The sequence below is a fragment of the Taudactylus pleione genome, unplaced genomic scaffold (assembly GCF_031769625.1).
Source record: "Taudactylus pleione unplaced genomic scaffold, aTauple2 ptg001127l, whole genome shotgun sequence".
Classification (NCBI taxonomy): domain Eukaryota; kingdom Metazoa; phylum Chordata; class Amphibia; order Anura; family Myobatrachidae; genus Taudactylus; species Taudactylus pleione.
The window spans coordinates 254,351-277,901 of NW_028285528.1; the positions used below are offsets into that span (position 1 = coordinate 254,351).

Here is a 23,551-nt window from a genome sequence, read left to right on the forward strand (position 1 = left end):
AGAAAGAGACGCTCACATTATACTTGGATCCCAGAGACAGCACCAGTCCTTAAAACAACTAGGAGATGGAGAATTGGGTGATCACCACATCTAATTATTGGGGTAAGCTACCTGGAATACACATCCATTACCTCTGTATCTCCACATACACACATTGGAATACATGTTAGAACTATGTTACTATTCAGTGAAGATAATATTTAACAGAGAAGTGTCTCTTTGTCACATGTATCAACATCTTCAATTGACTGTACATTAGTTTCCACTGTTGGGAACTCTGTTGATGCCTTTTTGGACATAAAGGACATCTACACGTTAATACCTCACCATATTGAGTGGATTTTAACAAGGGTTCTTTTTGTGACAATTATTGTCTACATTTGTATATTGTTTATGCTATTTTATATTTTTGATGCTGGGACCCATGCATTTAATGTCCTTTAACCTATGATTATTTTAATAAATTGTATTAATTTTTTTCATGGTATTTGCACTATATTATATGGATATAGCAGCGCAGTTTTTATATAGTATTATTGCAGGTCAGTGGTGCTGATGTCTGATCTCCATTATTTCCTCTTGGCACCAGCCATGCCTGTTATTACATCACACCCCCGCCAGTGATGTCACACACATCCCCTTACTAGCGCTGCCATAGACACTAGGGACAGTTTTATAACAAGACTATATCACAAATCTAGCCCTGAGTGATTATAGCCCATTAATGTAACAAACATAAAATATAAAGTGATATAAAAGGTAGAACAATAACACTACAAGATGTTAAACCACATTTATTAGTCTACCAGTACATATAGCATCATCCTCTGTGCTCAGGAGAGGGAGCACGGTCCTATTATAGACACAAATATAATCAGACTCCACCCAGAGCGCCAGGAACACCCACATATAGGACAGTCCTTATCCCTCACATTTGTGGTGTCCTGGTGATGGCGCCACTAACCGAAGAACAATTTGAGTTGGGCTCTTTATTTCTGGAAAACAAACCTATGACATCACAGTGATCATTTATGACATCATGTTTCTCTGGGCACCTGGCATCCTTGTATATCACAGGTTATTGCAGGTGGGGAAGAGGCTTATAGCAGGAACGTGTTTGTCAGGTATTTAGACCCAATGTCACATTACAAGTCACTATGAATTTACCCCAAGTCCCTGGAGCATGGTCCATGTTCTCGTGCACTCTTTTATGCTATTTTGGGTGATACAATTCTAAAAGTGACCATACACGCTGCATAGTGACAATGAGTGTATATTATCTTGTAAGAGATTGAAGAGCCCATCTCAGTAAATTAGGCATGAGATTTGCTCTTTAGATAAAATATTTTCACTCTCAGACTTTCCCATTTAAATGTGTGTGAATAATAATCCACAAGATCTGACTTTAATGTAATTTCTCTCAATCAGAGCATGTGGCCTCTCACCTGTGTGACTTCTCATGTATAACAAGATGTGATTTCTGTCTAAAACATTTCCCACACACAGAACAGGGAAATGGTTTCTCACCTGTGTGACTTCTCTGATGTATAACAAGAGCTGATTTCAGTGTAAACCATTTCCCACACTCAGAGCATGGAAAATTTCTCACCTGTGTGAGTTCTATGATGTTTAACTAGATCTGGTTTCAGTGTAAAATATTTCTCACATTTACTGCATTAAAATGGCCTCTCACCTGTGTGACTTCTCTGATGTGTAACAAGATTGAATTTATAGGTAAAACATTTCCCACACTCAGAGCATGGAAATGGCTTCTCACCTGTGTGACTTCTCTGATGTCTAACAAGATCTGATTTGTGTGTAAAACATTTCCCACACTCTGAGCATGGAAACGGTTTCTCACCTGTATGACTTCTCTGATGTTTAACAAGATGTGATTTATGTCTAAAACATTTCCCACACTCAGAGCATGGAAATGGCCTCTCACCTGTGTGACTTCTCTGATGTGAATAAAGAACTGATTTATATGGAAAACCTTTCCCACACTCAGGACATGAAAATGGCTTCACATGTATATTAGCAGGTTGATGGGTAATACGCTTTGTTTTCTTTGTAGAACACGTGGCATTTATATTATTGGGAAAAATATTATCTACTCTGAGAGCTGTAATAGATATACCGATATCTGAGTTATCAGGAGAACATGACACATCAGAAGAATGAGATGACATATCTATACTGTGGAGAACTGGAGAATCCCATCTGACGTCATCTTTTATTTTAGAATCTGGAGATATAATTAGATGGTCCTGCGATATATTCCATCTGTTACTTCCACCTGTTGGGAATATAATAAATGTACAGTAATATTAATGTTTTAACAAAATAAGGTTAATATAAAAAAAACCTCTAAGTGATGAATTTAAGACGTTTAAAAAGGTACAATTTGTAACTAACATTTCTCAATCTGTGTTCTCTCTACATGGGTGTGTTTGGTACATATTTATTTTTAAAAGCTGAAGTGCCTGTGCAAGAGCTTAATTTGCAATGTGAAAGGAGGATGTGAATATGATTAAGCTGAAATATGGTTTAAAATAATAAAACAATTGTTTGCATAATATAAAGGTGAAATAAAATACTGCTGCCTCCAGGATGGCAGAAGAGGTGCGAAATATCCAAGAGCTATAATGAAAGAAAAGCTGTAACTGCAAATGCTTACCACGCCTGTGTAATAGTCCCATTACCACGCCAGTGCAATAGTCCCATTACCACGCCTGTGTAATAGTCACCTCACCACGCCTGTGTAATCGTCACATCACCACGCCTGTGTAATCGTCACATCACCACGCCCGTGTAATCGTCACATCACCACGCCCGTGTAATCGTCACATCACCACGCCCGTGTAATCGTCACATCACCACGCCCGTGTAATCGTCACATCACCACGCCTGTGTATCCGTCACATTAAGGCTCTGCATGTTCTCTGCACATTTCTAGCAGAATTAGTTTTCTTTCTGGGTCTGCATGAGACTCACAGGATTGTAGAGCCGGGCTCTGGTTTTATTAGTGTCACAGAAAATGAGAGATATGGTAAGAGCTTACCCTTGTTATCTCTCTTTCTTCAAAATCCATAGGGTCCACAGGGTCGACCTTGGGGTATAGGTTGGGAACCAAATCCGGCCACCACGCAGTTAAAGCTTTCAGCTCCCAGGATGCACTGGATCCACTCTCCCTATAACCCCGCCCCCAAGCCAGAGGCACCTCAGTTTGCAAGTAGCCAAAGGCCAGAGGAGGAAAGAAAGAGAGAGAAGTCTGGAACACTGAAGAACCATACTCAGAGAAGGAGATGGGAAACCGGTGACCAGTAACACAGCTCATATGAAGCCAGGTACGTCAGGGTGGGTGCCCTGTGGAACCTATGGACTTCGAAGAAAGAGAGATAACAAGGGTAAGTTCTTACCATATCTCATTTTCTTCAGGGTCCATAGGGTTGACCTTGGGGATGTCCCAAAGCAGTCCTTATAAGGGTGGGGATGCTCCTGGAGAATCCATCGCCCAAAGGAAGCATCCTGAGAGGCAAAGGAATCCAATGCATAGAACCTTAGAAAGGTTTGGACAGAAGACCAAGTGGCCACCTTGCAAGGCAGAACAGCCGAGGCGCCACAGCGAGCCGCCCACGAGGGGCCCACAGCCCGAGTAGAATAAGCATCAACAGAAACAGAAAGGCCTTCCTATGTGTAGGCCCCTGAGATAGCCATACGAAGCCATCTAGCCAATGTCTGTTTATTGGCCGGCCATCCTTTCCTGTGAAATCCATAGACGACAAATAAGGAGTCTGATTTCCTGAAGGAACTTGAATGGACCACAGTCAATGAGGCCAGCCCAGCTGATAGGACTGGAGACTGAAATGTCGGTACAGTAAGTTCCTGAATAATATGGAACTTAAAAACCACTTTAGGAAGAAACACAGGACAAGTGCGACTCATAACCCTGTCTTGGTGAAATATCCAGAAGAGGGAGCCACATGAGAACGCTCCCAATTCTGACACTCTCCTGGCAGATGCAAACGCCATAAGAAAGAGTCTAAGCCATATACCACGTAAGGGCTATCAAAACTAGTGGTTCAAATGGAGGTCCCAGGAGGGCATTAAGAACCAACGGCAAATCTCCAGGAGCCCCTAGGGGGGATAAAGGGAGGTAGAATCCAGAAAACACCCTGAAGGAGGATCTGGATACCAGAGAGTTGGGCTATTCCACAACCGAACCATACTGAAAATGCAGAGACCCGCACTTTCAGGGAGGCCAGGTGGAGGGATTGACCCAAGCCAGCTGGAAGGAATGCCAGAACTTCTGGAAATCCTAAACACCTAAGGATCGTAGCTACAGGTACAATACCATAAGAATTATGTATGCCACATTCTGTGGTAGATCCCAGCAAAAGCTGGCCTACATGCTCTAAACATCCAGATGACAGAGCCAAAAGAATACTTAGGACCACAGTAGGGATGCAGTCAAATACAAACGATCCAGGTACAGGGAACGGCAAGGACCCTGAGACAACAGTTCCGGATATTGAGGCAGCAGGAACAGTGTCGATGGAGAGACTCCGAAAATCTAAGTACCAGAGATGTCTGGGTCAATCTGGAGCCACCAGCAGGACAGTATCTCTGTCTCGATTGAACCTCCAAAGTACTCGAGGAAGGGAGACCGAAGGAAACAAGAACACAAATTGGAAGGTCCACTTCACTGACAACGCGTTACCAAAGGTTGCTTCAGTACCTCTAGTTCTGGACCCTAACACCGGCAGTGTGTGATAGAGTCAGGAGGCCATGAGGACCACCTCTGGAAGGCCCCCTCTGCTCACTAGTAGTTGAAACCTCTCTTGGAGAAGAGACCATTCCCGGGATGCATGTTGTGATGGCTGAGGAAGTCCCCTTCCCAATGGAGAACTCCCGGAATGAACACTGCAGAGATGGCTGGGAGGAGACCCTTGGTCTATGTCAGAATGTATGACATTCCTGTCATTGCTGCCCAACTACGAGTGTCTCCTAGATGTAAGCCACTGTTGTGACATTGTCGGACTGAACCTTTACAGGTTTACCGTGAAGTGTGTGTTAGGCCAGAGCAAGGGCCCAAGACAGCTTGAAGTTCCAATAAGTTGATTGGCTGGGCAGAATCGACAGACATCCAACTGTCCCAAAAGGAATACGCACCAGTCACTGTGCCCCAGAGACTGGCGTCTGTTGTAAGGATTACCCTAGATGAGATGGCTATAGCCACCCAGATAGAGACAGACACACCTCCGGAGAGAGCATCATCGTCTGAACAGTGATCCGATGGAGAAACCTGTTCCATCTGGAGAGGATCAGTTTTGCAAAGGCCTGGACTGAAACTGAACATATTCCACCATTCGGAAGGTAGATACCCTGGATTCCAGAACCCGCATCACAAAGTATAATGACACTTGACTGTGGAGACCTCCACGCACTCGTAGTTGAAGAGTGGAGATCTTGTCTGACATCAGAAGGATTCTCCAATTCTGAGAATCCAGCAGGGCTCCCAGATGAATCATACCCTGGGAGGGATTCAGGGAGGACTTTTTACCAGTTGATTAACCATTTGTGCTTGTGAAGGAAAGCAATGGTTAACTAGAAATGGCTTTAAAGTACCTTGGTGATCCTGCTAAGAGCAGGCCATCCAGATACTGGAGTAGTCAGATACAGTGAACAGGTGGCTGTCATAAAAGCCATAAATCTGGTAAATCCCTGTGGGGCTGTGGACAGTCCAAAGGGCAGAGCCTGAAAATTGGAAGTGTTGCTGTGGCACAGCAAACCTTATCCAACACTGATGAGAGGGCTCTATAGGTACCTGTAGGTACGCGTCCTGAATATCCAGCGATACCATAAAAGTCCCCAGGTTCCATAGCGCGGATGATGGATTGTAGGGGTTCCCTCCTGAACCTAGGCACCTTTAGGCATTGGCTTAGGGATTTGAGATAGAGGATAGGCCAATGAGGACCATTCGGCCTCTGCACCAGAAAGAAAATAGAATAACCAGTCCCTCGCTGAGATAGTGGGGCTGGCATAATTATCCCTGCTTACCGCAAGGACTGTATAGATTTCTGGATTTGTAAGGCCTTGTTCGGGTCTGAAGAAGGGCCTGTGTAGCAAAACATGTTGGGAGGCCCCCTGAGCAATGAGAGGGCGTACCCGTGAGAGTCTTCAACTCTTACCCAAGCATCCGTGGTGACTTGACACCAGCATTGGGCGTACTGAAAAAGTCGGTATCTCATTCTGGGATCCCCCAGATGAAAACCTGTCCTGTCAGGCTGAAGGTTTATCCTTAGGTATAGAAGCAGGGCGTCTGGATGTCCAGGTCTGCTCGGTACCGGGTATGGCTGCCCTCGTGGAGGCCGACAGCCTAGGAAAAGACTGGCCTTTAGGCTGTCCCTGAGGACAAAAAGACTTAACAGATTTAGTCCGAGGCCTTGTAGTGGGAGTTGTTGAAAGTGGAAATTTGCCGTTAGTGATACTGCCAACGTTGCTACAATCTGGTCAAGGTCAGGACCAAACAAAATCTCAATATAGAGTATCCATTTTTAAGGCCTATCTAGAAGTCCACCTCTGCCTTCCATGAGTGCAGCCATAGGGTATGGCAGCAGATAGTCACAGCCAAAACCCTGAAGGTTAGGACACTGGCATCCAATGTTGTTACTCCAACATATGAAACTGCATTTTTTATGTGAGCAACAAAAGACATCTGATCCCCAGAAGTTTTTGAGGGAAAATGCTCTACAAATGCATCAGCCCAGCACTCAATAGCATTAGCCACCCATGCGATAGCCATGGTTGGACGGGCAACAGCCCCTGAAAGCGAGTATATTGATTTCAGGTAAAGTTACTATCTACAGATCCGTAGAATCCGTCCGGGCAGGGAAGGGAGGCGTAGTAGCGCTCTTAATAAGAGGAATCACCCCAGGAGGTGATTCCTATTATTTGTAATGACCCTCAGGGAATGGGAAACATGAGGCCAAACGCTTTCTGATACCTCTTATCTGGCGATAGCCAGCCTCCTGCCATGTGATCCACCCGCTGGTCAGAGAAGGGGATCACAGCCGAAGACACTTAATACTTAAACTGAGGGTGATTTGATTTAGGTGCAAGATTGACATACTCTATAACTAGAATGGACTTGACCACCAGCACCAAAGCAGGGATATTAATACTGGATTTAGGCTCCCCCTCTTGTGAGAGGGATAGGAGTCCAGCAGTGTACACTGGGAAGTAACCACAGGGCGTTTATTACGCCATTTTGTGTTTCGTAGAAACAACATCCACCCAGGGTGGCTGTTTTGGTAATCCCTGCCAGGGAAATGACAGACTGTTGTGGAACCTGAGGGAATTGCATGTACTGTGAAAAACCCTGGTATGAAGCGACAGTCTGTGTCACAGGGGTAAAGTGCAAGAACTGCTAGATACCCTGAGAGGGAAGGGTAGCATGTTAAGTTAACCCCAAGTGGGTTACAACTATGGGGGCCGCCAGGCGATCTGCAGTGGAGGCCAGGGTCTTGAGGAACAAACTGCCTAAGGGGGTCCTTTAAGGGGCCCGGCACCTGATGGCACCTAATATATAACCCTTTCTGATTCAAATCCTCCGTATTCACAGCTGCAGCACATGACTTGCAGGATAGCAAAAAATGGGTGCAGTATATCGTGCTCCATTTTCTGGTCAAACATATCTAACTAACAATCATCATTGTTGAAATATCAAGCAGCGCTATACTGGTCCTGACTGGCGCTAGGATTAGCTGCAGGGACCCATTATCACCGTATGCAACACACAGTTCCATCTAACATATGGCAATGTGCAGCACACAACAGTATGTGACAAACCTCACAAATATTGACAAGTATATATATGTGAGGTCTCAGAACCACCCTAAGTACACCTGTATTAGGGCAGATTGTAAAGAAAAGGGATAGATATATACTGACAGTGGAGAGAATAAGGCACAGACAGTCAGCACTAGCATAAGTCACATACAATGCAGAAATATACAGTGATCTGGCTAAGCAAAAAAAAATGTGGGTCCCAAGGACCCCTCACTTTAAAAAATTGGGATCCTACTCCACAGTTTCCGGGTCCCATCACAAATTATGGTTTTGAGCTCCCCATATGTCATGAGACAACCCCAAATGCCCTACACATACTGTACACTATGGAAAGTCAGTCACCAAACACCCCTTAAATCTTCCCCATCCCATTAGTGTCATCATTGGGATCTCCCCCCAGCCCCCATGGCCATGACAGCACCCAAATCAATAAAACTTATGAAATGAGCACAGACTATATGGGGTTAATGTATACAGTATGCAGTCGGGAAGCCGGCGGACCTTATACCGACAGCCGGCTTCCCGACTGACATGTCCCGGCAAGTGTCAAATGACAGGCGTCGATATCCCGACGCCTGACATTAGACCTACGCCGGGAGCCTGACGCCCAGCATCCCGATCGAAGGGACGTTGGTGGGGTTTTAGGGTTAGGTTAAGGGCTCCCCCAAGAGTTTAGGTTTAGGCTAGGGGGAGGGAGGGTTAGCGTTAGGCACCCCCGAGGGGGACATAGGTTTAGGCAGTGGGGAAGGGGGGGTTAGGTTTAGGCACTTAGCGGGGGGATTAGGGTTAGGCACTTGGGGGGGAGGTTAGGGTTAGGCACCCCTAAGGGAGGGTTAGGGCTAGGGGGTAGAATAGGTTCATTAATACTTACCTTCTGACGATCGGGATTTCCTCCTGTGTCGAGATGCTGCAGTCGGGATTTGAACCATACTGATTCCATGTATACAGCTGTTTTTCACAGAAATCTCCAGCAAGTGCTAATTAGCACTTCATCATTATTATCAATGAGGACTACGATCTGACCTCTATGTACTAAACTCCAAAAAGCAAAACTTTTTGGAGTTTAGTCCCGGTAGTTTACACTATCTCCACATGGTGTAAACTACTGTAAGCCTATGCGGGCTCCAGATGCAGGAGAGAGATCTTTCAATCTCTCTCCCCCGCAGCCCCCGGTCGGCTCTGGAAGCTGACACTGTGTCCATGCGCAGTGTCAGCTTCCCCCGGGGAAGTCTTTCACTTCTGTGAAAGACTTCTAAAATTTGTCAGGTGTATAACTCGCAGGGACAGCGGTTACCGCAACCACTGTCCCTGTGAGTTCCCCTTAGTACATAGCCTGGCACACAGGGATGTGGGAATGCCCTGTGCTGTGTGGCACGCAGGGTTGTGGGGATAGCCCATGTGGCGGTAGAGAGAAAGTTGGGATGCCACACTATACAACACAATGAAAGCTGGCCAAGACCAATGAAAGCTGGCCAAGGGCATGGGGCACTTAAGACGGGGGCCTCTCTCTCTTGTGAGCGATATCCCCCTGGCTGTGCCAGTTGTGTGCGTACCGCCTCCTCCCACACCTCCATGAGGTCCTACCTGAACTCCTGCAGGGGGGGGGGGGCAGACTCCGGAGCCTTCTCTTGGGCAGCAGTAACAGTTGGGCATGCTGCTGCTGGCTCTGTAGGGTGGAGAAAAGAATCGTCCCTGGACAGCAGCACCAGAGATGGGTTGGAGCGAGGGACGACAACAGAAACTTTGGGGCACATCACACTAATTTTTCTTGTCCCCATCCCATCCCTCCCCACTTGGTACAAGCTGGTTGGCTTGAGTCTTTTCCTACCTATGCAATGGGGTCTCTCTAAAGAAATGGATCCTTCCTGGTCAGATGATGGCTTCAGATGGTATGCACTATTTATGTAGACAATCGCATGGGCCAGAAGATGCCTGTTTAAGTAGGAATATTACCAATGTCATCATCATATAACACAGGTTATATGTTTTTATTTTATTTTTTAATTGGTGTCTTAATGAAGATTATTGTGCCACAGCCTCTTCCCTCCTGTTTTTTCAGCTGTCTCATCCTACCATGTCTCTCCAGCAGCCTCAGTTCCCCATGTCTCTCCATTGCCTCAGATCCCTATCCCCCGTCTCCCCCGACAGCAGCTCCCCGCCAATCACAAGCCAGGACGGGAGTTTCAGCCAATCAGAGGTGACCAAGACCATGCTGTTGGCTGCCAACCACGTGTAGCAAGAGCAGCAAAGGCAGCCCAGCACTAAGTTTGGTAGGGTATATGTAAGTGACACGGACAATGCGTCGGACGGGACCCGCTCCTTTTTAAAATCTGAGTCCCTTTCTGCCTGTAGCGCATAAAAACGCACCATAGCGCGTATTTTGCGAACACTGATATAGATACATAAACATTACATATAATGTACTACAAATGTCGCTACATTCAACTGCCCAGATTCAGTGTCTAGGAATGCTATAGCGCTGTGTACACGCACCCAAACGGCCAGGTACGCAGGGGGACTGGGCTCACTGTTATCCTAGGAGTTCTGCTGCTGCACCACAGAGAAAATGCCCACCTGGAGACCTCAGAGGAAGCGGGGCCTGCGGAGGAATGCAGCTCAGGGACGCCAGACCTTACGATGGAAAGGCGCCCTGAGCTGAGGGGAGGAGCCGCTAGACAGGGAAGACTGCCTCCTCTGGCTAGCAATTAACCCCCGGGACGACGGTTCCTGCTGCCGGTATAACTCCCTGGTGGTCTAGCGGTCCCACGGGGTATGCCTCCACAGAGGGGGAGCCCGCTGCCGCTATCGCCTCCAGTCGGTCCCCAGAGACCGGAGGCAGCATCTTACCTGATCCCCGCTGCTCAGGCAGAAGTCGTGGGAGTCCCCAGAGCCCGGCAAGTACAGACTCTGGGATCCGCCGCGATCCCCAGATCTGTACAGGCATCACGGCGCCAGCGAGGTGTAGAAGCGGCAGCTTGGACGTCCAATGGACAGTCTGATGCTGCCGCTCTGAAGAGTAGTAAAAAATAAATTAAAACTCTTTTAATTAAAATAAGCTTAGGAGCTGCTAAGCAGCCAGTCTGCGCTAAGGGTGACCCGACTCCGGCCGGGCACCAACTAAAATTGAGGTGCCTCTGCCTTGGCGGCGGGGTTATAGGGAGAGTAGACCCAGAGCATCCTGGGAGTTGAAAGCTTTAACTGCGTGGTGCCCGGATTTGGTTCCCAACCTATACCCCAAGGTTAACCCGGTGGACCCCCTATGGACCCTGAAGAAGAAATATATTTAAGTGACTGTTAAAGTGAGACATATTTTATTGATATTATGTTGATATTTACATGTTGCATTATATTGTGTTATTGTAGGTAAAGGTTTTACATCCTCTGTAAATAAATGTGCTAATAACTTATTACATATAATATATTATGCTAATGAAAGTCCCTTTTTATTAGGGCACACCCAGGGATCCACATAAACTCCTAGAGTCTGGCTAAAGAGGTCGTCACCTATAGCAACTGCCTTTCCCATAGATATTTATATTCTCACAGATACTTGGATGTCCCCAGGTCTTATACTCAAGATAGTAGGAGCTTATGATGGAAACTAGGTGGCAGCAGAGAGTAAGCTGGAGTGGGAAACAGGGTGCAAAGAAACCGGAGCCAGATGACTGGTGCCGAGAACCAGGAGGCAATAGCTGAGACCAGGGTCAGCAATCAGGAGAAGAATGAAACCGATACTGAGCTGGAAGGTCAGGAAATCAGGACAGGAAGCAGGGACAGGGTGCAGGAAGGTCTGGATGTTTAGGAACAAGCAGGAGGCACAAAAAGGCAGGAACAGGTGCAGGGGAGTCAGGATTCTAGTAACAGACAGGAGGTATCAGGGAGCAGGTCAGCACCAAGGACAGGACGCTGAGAGGTTATGTCCTCACTGCCTCTTACATAAACAGACACCCAATCAGCATGCCCGCTGGGACAAGCCCTCTAATCTGCGTAAATACACTGTAAGGGAAAACAGCCAGGTAACAGCCGGGACCAGAAGGCAGTGCGGCTGACATGATATCATGCAGCGTCCTGGTAGCCTAGCAAAGGCCAGAACAAGGTGGGGCTGTGTGAGCCGTTGCAGAGGTTATATGAGTTTGGAGGATATATGATGAATATACAGTACTATGCTAGTTTTAGGCAGGTGTGGAAAAAATGCTGCAAAGTACGAATGATTTCACAAATATAAGTATTAGTTTATTTTTATCAATTAACAAAATGCAAAGTGAATGAACAGAAATCTAGATCTAATGAATATTTGGTCTGACCACCCTTTGTCTTCAAACTGCATCAATTCTTCTAGGTACACTTGCATGCAGTATTTGAAGGAACTCGGCAGGGAGGTTCCAAACATCTTGGAGACCAAACCACAGATCTTCTGTTGATGTAGCTTGCTCAGATCCTTCTGTATCCTCATGTAATCCCAGACAGACTCAATGATTGTGAGATCAGGGCTCTGTGGGGCCATATCATCACTTCCAGGACTCCCTGTTCTTCTTTACGCTGAAGATAGTTCTTAATGGCATTGGCTGTATGTTTGGGGCCGTTGTCCTGCTGCAGAATACATTTGGAGCCAATCAGACGCCTCCGTGATGGCACTGCATGATGGATAAGTACCTGCCTGTATTTCTCAGAGATGATCATTATCACCTGTTTGGTATTATTGGTTAATATTACACCTGACTATAATCATACAAAATCCATGATTTTGTGCAAGTGTACCTAGAAGAACTGATGCTGTTTTGAAGGCAAAGGGTGGTCACACTAAATATTGATTTGATTTAGATTACTGTTCATTCACTTTGCACTTTATTAATTAATAAAAATAAACTAATAACATTTCTATTTCTAAAAGCATTCTTACTTTGCTGCATTTTTTTTCCACACCTGCCTAAAACTTTTGCACAGTATTGTATATGGAGTTTCTCCCAAAACTACACACACTCGTTGTCATTAGAACACCCTGTAAAATACAAATAACAGAGCATAAACAGCTACCACCAACAGCAACCAATGATCTAGGCATTCGGATGCATCATTTGAAGTTTCCAATCAGATCTTGTGAATGGTGATTGCCATGTTTTTGAACCTGTTTTATTGACTGTAGTATAATATCTCTATGACGTGCATCATTATAATCCTGTATTTCAAATAAACACACACACACACACACACATGATGTGAGGGGGAGAGCAGGAGTATAATGGGGGCTGATGGCTCCTGATGTATGAGATAAACCAGAGTGTGGGGAGGAGACTGGTCAGATCTCTGGGCTGGTAACACACAGTGACATGATGTGAGGGGGAGAGCAGGAGTATAATAGGGGCTGATGGCTCCTGATGTATGAGATACACCAGAGAGTGTGGGGAGGACACTGGTCAGTTCTCTGGGCTGGTAACACATAGTGACATGATGTGAGGGGGTGAGCAGGAGTATAATAGGGGCTAATGGATCCTGATGTATGAGATACACCAGAGAGTGTGGGGAGGAGACTGGTCAGTTCTCTGGGCTGGTAACACACAGTGACATGATGTGAGGGGGAGAGCAGGAGTATAATAGGGGCTGATGGCTCCTGATGTATGAGATACACCAGAGAGTGTGGGGAGGAGACTGATCAGATCTCTGGGCTGGTAACACACAGTGACATGATGTGAGGGGGAGAGCAGGAGTATAATTAGGGCTGATGGCTCCTGATGTATGAGATACACCAGAGAGTGTGGGGAGGAGACTGGGCAGATCTCTGGGCTGGTGACACACAGTGACATGATGTGAGGGGGAGAGCAGGAGTATAATAGGGGCTGATGGCTCCTGATGTATGAGATACACCAGAGAGTGTGGGGAGGAGACTGGTCAGATCTCTGGGCTGGTAACACACAGTGACATGATGTGAGGGGGAGAGCAGGAGTATAATAGGGACTGATGGCTCCTGACTCCCCCACTGAGCAGATACATTTTCCTCATTAGTTTGTACTGACAGGTGTAGGATTAGAAATTGCTGTAGTGACTGAATAAGGAAAATACGCAACTTTTTCTGTAGTAAATGAATATAACTCACCTGTGCTGATATCTGTAAGGATATCCTCCTCCTTATACTGCTGATCACCTCTCACATACGTCTCTTCTTCTTCCTCTGTATCTTCTGTTTTATTATCAGTCACATACGTCTCTTCTTCTCCATCTGTATTTTCTGCTTTCAAAGCAGTCACATACATGTCTTCTTTTTCTTCTATATCTTCTACCTTATTATCAGTCACATACGTCTCTTCTTCTCCCTCTATATCTTCTACCTTATTATCAGTCACATATGTCTCTTCTTCTCCCTCTATATCTTCTGCCTTCATATCAGTCACATACGTCTCTTCTTCTCCCTCTATATCTTCTGCCTTATTATCAGTCACATACGTCTCTTCTTCTCCCTCTATATCTTCTGCCTTCATATCAGTCACATACGTCTCTTCTCCCTCTATATCTTCTGCCTTCATATCACTCACATACGTCTCTTCTTCTCCCTCTATATCTTCTGCCTTCATATCAGTCACATACATCTCTTCTCCCTCTATATCTTCTGCCTTCATATCAGTCACATATGTCTCTTCTTCTTCCTCTATATCTTCTGCCTTCATATCACTCACATACGTCTCTTCTTCTCCCTCTATATCTTCTGCCTTCATATCAGTCACATACGTCTCTTCTCCCTCTGTATCTTCTGCCTTCATATCTGTCACATACGTCTCTTCTCCCTCTATATCTTCTGCCTTCATATCAGTCACATACGTCTCTTCTTCCCCCTCTGTATCTTCTGCCTTATTATCAGTCACATACGTCTCTTCTTCTCCCTCTATATCTTCTGCCTTCAAATCAGTTACATATGTCTCATATTCTCCCTCTGTATCTTCTATCATAATATTAGTCAGCGCTGTACACTAAACAGAAATAGTTTTTTAATAATGTTTGATTTCATTAATAGATATTAAACAGTAGGATATCAGTGTATAACACACACAGATTTAGACCCTAAATGTAACCCACCTGATGCTCCTGTGGGATCTTGTGATTCTCCTCTGTGTTACTGTATACTATCCCATTCCCAGCAGTCATCTCTCCAGTCAGCAGCTTGTTGGTGAGTTCCAGTATCTTCTGGTCATTGTGTCTCTCATGTATCAGTGAGTGAGGTGGAGGCACCGTGATGGAGCTCTGGGTCCTGCTCAGTCCTCCTGATAAACGGGGACGGCTGCTGAGTGTCTCACAGTCACCGGATGTCTTCTTCACTACTGTGTAATCCTGTGTATTGGGGGAGGACATCAATGAGAAAGTAAATTAAACTTAAATGGGATTGTTTATTCAAGTGATCACTTTGCATAATAAACAAGAAGACAATTTTACAAATACATGTCTTGCAACAATCTCCTATATACAGGAAAATGTACAGTATATAATATCTCCTGCTGCTACAACATCTTTGTGTCAATGACAGAAAGAAAATAACATAATATGAGAAATGTAATAACTCCCAACTACAGTTAGGACTGATACTAATGCCTGAGAACAGCTGCTCTGAGCGATCTAGGTCAGAGTGATGTCACAGTGACCCTCCCAGATCTCGTCACGTCCCAAATCACATACCTGTATCATTAATATAGATGTAAGTGATGTCACTGTAACACCCCCAGATGTCCTCACCTCCCCAGTCATGTCCCTGTATTATTACTATAGATATAAGTGATGTCACTGTGACAATGCCAGATCCTCTCACCTCCCCAGTCATGTCCCTGTATTATTACTATAGATATAAGTGATGTCACTGTCACACTCCCAGATCCCCTCACCTCCCCAGTCATCTCCCTGTATTATTACTATAGATATAAGTGATATCAGTGTGACACTTTAATATCTCTTTACCTTCCCAGTAATGTCCTTGTATTAATACTATAGATATAAGTGATGTCACTGTGACACTCCCAGATCCCCTCACCTGCCCAGTCATGTCCCTGTATTATTACTATAGATATAAGTGATATCAGTGTGACACACCCAGACCCTCTCACCTCCAAGTCATGTCCCTGTATTATTACTATAGATATAAGTGATGTCACAGTGACCCTCCCAGATCTCGTCACCTCCCAAGTCACATACCTGTATCATTAATATAGATATAAGTGATGTCACTGTAACACCCCCAGATGTCCTCACCTCCCCAGTCATGTCCCTGTATTATTACTATAGATATAAGTGATGTCACTGTGACACTGCCAGATCCTCTTACCTCCCCAGTCATGTCCCTGTATTATTACTATAGATATAAGTGATGTCACTGTGACACTCCCAGATCCCCTCACCTCCCCAGTCATGTTCCTGTATTATTACTATAGATATAAGTGATGTCACTGTGACACTCCCAGATCCCCTCACCTCCCCAGTCATGTCCCTGTATTATTACTATAGAAATAAGTGATGTCACAGTGACCCTCTCAGATCTCGTCACCTCCCAAGTCACATACCTGTATCATTAATATAGATATAAGTGATGTCACTGTAACACCCCTAGATGTCCTCACCTCCCCAGTCATGTCCCTGTATTATTACTATAGATATAAGTGACATCAGTGTGAAACACCCAGACCCTCTCACCTCCCCAGTCATGTCCCTGTATTATTACTATAGTTATAAGTGATGTCACTGTGACACATCCAGACCCTCTCACCTCCCAGTCATGTCCCTGTATTATTACTATAGATATGTGATGCCACTGTGACTCCCAGATCCCCTCACCTCCCCAGTCATGTCCCTGTATTATTACTATAGATATAAGTGATGTCACTGTGACACTCCCAGATCCCGTCACTTCCCCAGTAATGTCCCTATATTATTAATATAGATATAAATGATGTCACTGTGACACTCCCAGATCCCCTCACCTCCCCAGTCATGTCCCTGTATTATTACTATAGATATTAGTGATGTCACTGTGACACTCCCAGATCCCCTCACCTCCCCAGTCATGTCCCTGTATTATTACTATATCCTCTCATCTCCCCAGTTAGTACGTAGATGATCTCCAGGGTCAGATGTAAGATCCTCTCAGTCCTGTGACTCTCGTCCTTTTCCATCCTCAGTGAATCAGTGAGAATACAGAACGTGTGATGTGTAATAAAGTCTCTGGTTCCTCACAGCAGGACTGTCTAGGAATAAATAGAATATAATACACATCACAGAGAACACATGTAACACAGTCAGATATGTAACACTGAGTGACCAATAAGTCTCCCCTATCCCCTCAGCCATAGAGCCCAGGTCAGTGTCTGTCAGAGGTCCCTGTGACCGAGCCCCATAAGACTTCTCAGAGGCCGTTACACAACACTGTACTGCATAAGGTTACATCAATGCTCCTCTCCTGGCCGGAGGTCTTATTCCTCCCAGACACAAAATCAGATGCTCTTTGCACCACTGGAAATAAGCTACATTGGTGTTAGGATACAGGACCTCATTCAGAGGCAGTCGTTAGATGCAAGCGGTCGCCCTGAATTTAGGGCGGCCGCTTGCATCCTGAACGACAGTCTCCTTGTCGATCGCTAGCAACCGACATGGGTGATGGTCGCGATGGTCAAGACCATCGTGACCATCGGGGCTTACGACCAGACCCTAAGGTTGGGTCTGGGCACTCGTAAGCCCCAGGGATCTTCCTGCTCTGATCGAGCAGGAAGCTCCCCACTGACATCACTCCTCCGTTTGGGCAGGCACGCCCCCTGCCCGCCCACCAAATGGGGCAAGCTGTCAATCACCATCGACTGCTCGCCCCATCTGGTGCGAGACCCCTAGCGACGGCGCGCCCGTCGCTAGCCGGGTCTCGCGCATGCGCACGACGGAGCCAGCTTCGTCGTGCGCATGCCCAGTGGGGCAACATCGAGTCGGTTGCGAGCGCTTAGCACTCCCGACCAACTCTGAATGACCCTCACTGTCCTTTATTTTGAATCTGGCCTGCAGCACCTCTGTGCCACCAGAGGTGCTGCTGATGTATTCTGACATTGTCTCCTCACATGCAGAAATTAATATCACTCCCCTGTTTAACCACCTGCACCTGTCACAGATACTATTTATTCCTGCCCCTCACTATGCACCCTGCTGGTTATTGACTGTTTTAAATGGACTGTATTACACGGCCTGAACCTGATCTACTGTCTACTGGACTTCTGCAAAATGCAGCTCCACTGATGTCTGTGAGTCTGTCTCATCTACTCTGCAGCTTTTTGCCTTTGCTTGTATATAGCTTGTATATCTCCAGCCCATAATATGTGAAGCTAAAGCCAGCTGGGCCTCTGCAAGCTGTCCCTCCTATTGCTGCATGTGACTCTGGCTCATCCACTCTGCAGCATATGGTTCTTGTTTGTATCCAGCTTTGCAGACCCTCAAGTTTCTGATTACCACCAGTTCCAGTCCGGTTCATGTATCACTCCTGGATTCTCTGCATTGCCTGCACTATGTTTTTGTTTCAATAAACAATTTATATATCACTATGCTCCTGACTCCACAGCTGTCATTACAGGTATCCAGTTACATAACAATGGGACAGAATCGGGTGCTTTCCAGATAATTTGGATTCTGTTTTAATCTCACCCGAGAAACGGACAATGTCAGACCACATAATTACATAAAATATAAATCACACAAATGACACTATTCACTTTATTTCCTAGAGACATACATATTACATACATGCATACATACATACATAGAAATAACATCCATGCATAAATACATATATAATCAGAATGGGGGATTGCTTAGGTTTTGTCACAAGCTCTGGGAATGATTCCTGAAATCCCCCATAACTCTCTCCTGGGACATGGCCAATAAGTTATTATTCCTCGCACATATAACACATCATTCCATTATAAAGACTCCCGGTGGCAGAGCATTACTGTTATCTGCTCCTTATTGTGCCTGTATATACCACTGACAAACTATCTGGTGTCCTAAGCAAAATACATAAATTTAGGAGCCTGGGAATCTTTTCAAAGCAGCTGTGGGGAACACAGATGGGACCTGGATAGCTCAGAGCAGCTGTGAGGAACACAGACAGGACCTGGATCGCTCAGAGCAGCTATGAGGAACACAGACAGGAACTGGATCGCTCAAAGCAGGTGTGAGGAACACAGACGGGACCTGGATCGCTCAAAGCAGCTGTGAGGAACACAGAAGGGACCTGGATCACTCAGAGCAGCTGTGGAGGAACACAGACAGGACCAATGGGAATATAAAGAGGAGAGAAGGAACCCCGAAAACAGAGAGAGAAGATACTGGAGAGAAGATAAGTACTGGAAGGAAAATGAGCTACCACCAAAAAGATGAACAGAAAGAAATAATAAGCAATCTTTCCGATCAAGTCCTCAATAAGGCTGACATTCATCTCCTCAGTCAGGGATTACCTTTTTCTCTTACATATACAATGGGACATAGCCAATAGGACTTGCCCAATGGGAAGGCCATTTACAGCTGTTTGCAAGAAAACCATTATTACACCAATTTTACTCCAATAGAGAACACAGCACAAATCTAACAGCAAGGACCCTAGCAATGACCAGGCAAGCTCCACAGGAGAATTAGTGCTGGAAACAGGGACCTAGGCCCTCATTCAGAGTCGATCGCTAGATACAAGTGGTTGCTTTGAATGAGGGCGGCCGCTTGTGTTGTTAAATGCGGCATCCTGGTCGCTAGCTAAGCTGTGGGTTAGCACCCACAGCTCTAGCGAGCGACCAGGTTGATGGTCGCGATGGTCAAGACCATCGCGACCATTGGGGCTTGCGACGAGACCCTAAGGTTGGGTCTCGGCAACCGCAAGCCCCAGGGAGTTTCCTGCTCTGATCGAGCAGGAAGCTCCCCACTGACATCACTGCTGATGTCAGTGGGGTCGCCCCCAAACGGCAAGCGTTCGGTCGGGAATGGCTCCGTTTGGCCGTCCACCCCCCCTGCCCGCCTCCCAAACGGGGCGAGCTGTCAATCACCATTGACAGCTCGCCCCCTTTGGTGTGAAACCCGTAGCGACGGAGCGCCCATCGCTAGCCGGGTCTCGCGCATGCGCACATCGGAGCAGACTCCGACGTGCGCAATCCCAGTGGGCAAACATCGACCCGGTTGCGAGCGCTCAGCACTTGCGACCGGGTCTGAATGAGGGCCCTAGTGTGGAAACCAATTTAAGCTACAGAAAAAGAATTAAAAAATGGAAAAATCCAAATTGTATCCAGATTTTACCATCTGTCCACCGGTTACTGTTATCATGGATGTTATCTCCAAGGAACTGGACTCATTACAGCCACACCATCTAGGAGGAGCTGAACATCTAAGATCTAACAAAGGGAAGAAACCTCAGCTGTGTAAGAAATATAAGAATGGAGAAATATTATCATGAAGCAGTCCAGGAAGGCTGGGAAAGTGGTACTATGGCCAACAACAATGTGCAATAGGGAAGCAGCGAGAAAAACCTCTATCTGTAAGCGGCTATGAGGAACCCTACCAATAACTATACACAGACACAAGGTGGCAGCAGAGGCCATCAGAGCAGGGACAATGTGCAATAGGGAGGCAGCAAGAGAAACCTCTATGATGTAAGCGGCTATGAGGAACCCTACCAATAAATATATACAGACACAAGGTGGCAGCAGAAGCCATCAGAGCAGGGACAATGTATAATAGGGAAGCAGTGAGAGAGACCATCCAGTAGATACATACACACAGCGTGTGCCACCATCCAGGCCTCAAACCATCAGGGAAAGTTAATCTCACTAAGAAAGCCAGCGTATGCCGTGATGGACATCTGAGACTACATAGGACTAAGCTTCCTTCCCATGTAACCAGCAGCTCTGATGGCCTCACCAGATGTGATGATAACCTGGGATATGGGGTCTGTCTATACCGGCACTAATCAGGAGGCTGGTATACAGGCAGTGACATACTTCCTCACAACAGACACCGTCATTATTAGTGTCCGGGGGTAGGCAGGGCGCCGGACCTAGAATAAAGGCCCTTTTACGAGCGCCGAAGGCATGCTTGCTCCCGAAAAGGTGGTGTGACCAATGAAAAAGGGGCATGTCTGTATGACGCTTCCCCTTTTCGTCACACTTGGAGGTGTACCCAGCACTTACAGACAAGCCAGGCAGCCACCGGCAGTAACCGCTGCACCGCCATTTTCCCCACCCGGGGACAGAACCCGCAGGCTGTTTCAGCAGGGTGCCACGGTGGAGGGCAAGGTGCTTTCTGCCCTTCAGAAATAGGGCAGGACTCAGCGCCCAGCTGAAACAGCCTAGCGGGAACGCTAATTAGGATTTATACTGTGCATACCTAATTCTCCTCCAGTACGGCGGGGGCTCCAATGGGGGTCTATATGCTGTAATTCCAGGATAGAAAAACATTATGCGAGTACAAATATAACAGATTTTATGGTTCTAGACAAACAGGACTCTTCTCTAAGACTGAGGCTACATCCCTCTACCCCTATTACACAAAGGATGTAAGGGTCAGAGAAAGTCTGACTATTAGTCACCAATGTATGATCACTCCAGGTGTTTCTGTATTACTTACACACTATTATTATAGGCTTGAAAAACTATTTCACTCATAGCGCTAAATATTATCTATTACTATTAATTACGTATAATATAGTTATTCACAGTCACAACACCCAGCAAGCACTTACTCCTAAAATAACTGAAAAGAATACACGGATTACATTTATATTATATCATATTATTATCTGTTTAGTCTCACAAGTTACTTATCCATATCCTCAAACTTGTTTAGAACTGTTTAACCATTTAATTGGCATGGTAGTATGTGCCGGGAGCTGTGTTATTCCCCCTCATATATTACTGTACAGCCCCCTCTCCCCTATATAATAATAATATCACATATCAGTGTGTGCTGGGAGCTGTGTTATTCCCCCTCATATATCACTGTACTGTCCCCCCCCTATATAATAATAATACCACATATCAGTGTGTGCTGGGAGCTGTGTTATTCCCCCTCATATATCACTGTACAGTCCCCTCCCCCTATATAATAATAATACCACATATCAGTGTGTGCTGGGAGCTGTGTTATTCCCCCTCATATATCACTGTACAGTCCTCTCCCCCCTATATAATAATAATACCACATATCAGTGTGTGCTGGGAGCTGTGTTATTCCCTCATATATCACTGTACAGTCCCCTCCCCACTATATAATAATACCACATATCAGTGTGTGCTGGGAGCTTTGTTATTCCCCCTCATATATCACTGTACAGTCCCCTTCCCCTATATAATAATAATACCACATATCAGTGTGTGCTGGGAGCTGTGTTATTCCCTCATATATCACTGTACAGTCCCCTCCCCCCTATATAATAATTCCACATATCAGTGTGTACTGGGAGCTTTGTTACTCTCCCTCATATATCACTGTTTGGTCCCCTCTCCCCCTATATAATAATAATACCACATATCAGTGTGCGCTGGGAGCTGTGTTATTCCCCCTCATATATCACTGTACGGTCCCCTCTCCCCCTATATAATAATAATACCACATATCAGTGTGCGCTGGGAGCTGTGTTATTCCCCCTCATATATCACTGTACAGTCCCCTCTCCCTATAAAATAGTACCACATATCATTGTGTGCTGGGAGCTGTGTTATTCCCCCTCATATATCACTGTACAGTTCCCTCTCCCCTATATAATAATAATACCACATATCAGTGTGCGCTGGGAGCTGTGTTATTCCCCCTCATATATCACTGTACAGTCCCCTCTCCCTATAAAATAATACCACATATCAGTGTGTGCTGGGAGCTGTGTTATTCCCCCTCATATATCACTGTACGGTCCCCTCTCCCCTATATAATAATAATACCACATATCAGTGTGTGCTGGGAGCTGTGTTATTCCCCCTCATATATCACTGTACGGTCCCCTCTCCCCTATATAATAATAATACCACATATCAGTGTGTGCTGGGAGCTGTGTTATTCCCCTCATATATCACTGTACAGTCCCCTCTCCCCTATATAATAATAATATAATATATACAGGACACGTTACCTGGCTCCGGCTGTGGCAGGAATGTCTATGACAAAATGGCAGCTAAAGCCCCTGTGGCCCCGCCCCCTCTGCTCTGTGACTGGGAGACTATAAGAATATGGCCGCCGGTCACCGTACATGAGGACACCATTAGACTAATCAGCTGTTACTCTAGTGATGAAGCTGTGAGCGGCAGGTTTAGGTTGCTGCTAGTTACAGGACGTCCTTCCTACTTTACGCCGCCTGATTGGCTACTCGCTTCTGCCAATCACCGCCCTGAGGGGAATGAGAGGAGGGCGGTTTCTTAGATTAGAGGGGCGGGGCAGACAGAAGCCATAGTTACACGGAGGACAGAGGGGCGTGGCTATCTAGAGGGGCGTGTCTTCTTGTATAACTGCAGCTTCCGGATGATCCCAGCAGGAATAAGCAGCAGGTGATGGTATTTATTATTATTATTATTATTATAATACAGGGGGAGCAGACTGTGGTGCCTCATTATTATCATACAGTTAGATCAGACATCAGTGTTCTATATAATACAAATGTAACAGACCCTGGTTTTTCGTTTTACTAGTGTTCTGTATAATACAGGTGGGGCAGAACCTTTTGTTACAA

At 45.8% G+C, this 23,551-nt stretch overlaps 2 protein-coding genes across 4 annotated transcripts in view; one reads left to right on the plus strand and one right to left on the minus strand.

Moving 5' to 3' along the window:
- Nucleotides 1-23,551, plus strand: part of LOC148453573 (uncharacterized) — a 286,887-nt gene that overhangs the window by 159,217 nt on the left and 104,119 nt on the right. The window lies entirely within an intron of this gene.
- On the minus strand, nt 782-22,983 carry LOC148453575 (uncharacterized). Its single transcript, XM_088461965.1, has 5 exons — nt 22,958-22,983; nt 16,932-17,066; nt 14,917-15,168; nt 13,943-14,810; nt 782-2,296 (listed from the first exon to the last, which is right to left on the minus strand). The coding sequence occupies exons 2-5, from the start codon at nt 16,992-16,994 to the stop codon at nt 1,677-1,679; spliced, it is 1,803 nt and encodes a 600-aa protein (XP_088318091.1). The 5' UTR covers nt 16,995-17,066; nt 22,958-22,983; the 3' UTR covers nt 782-1,676.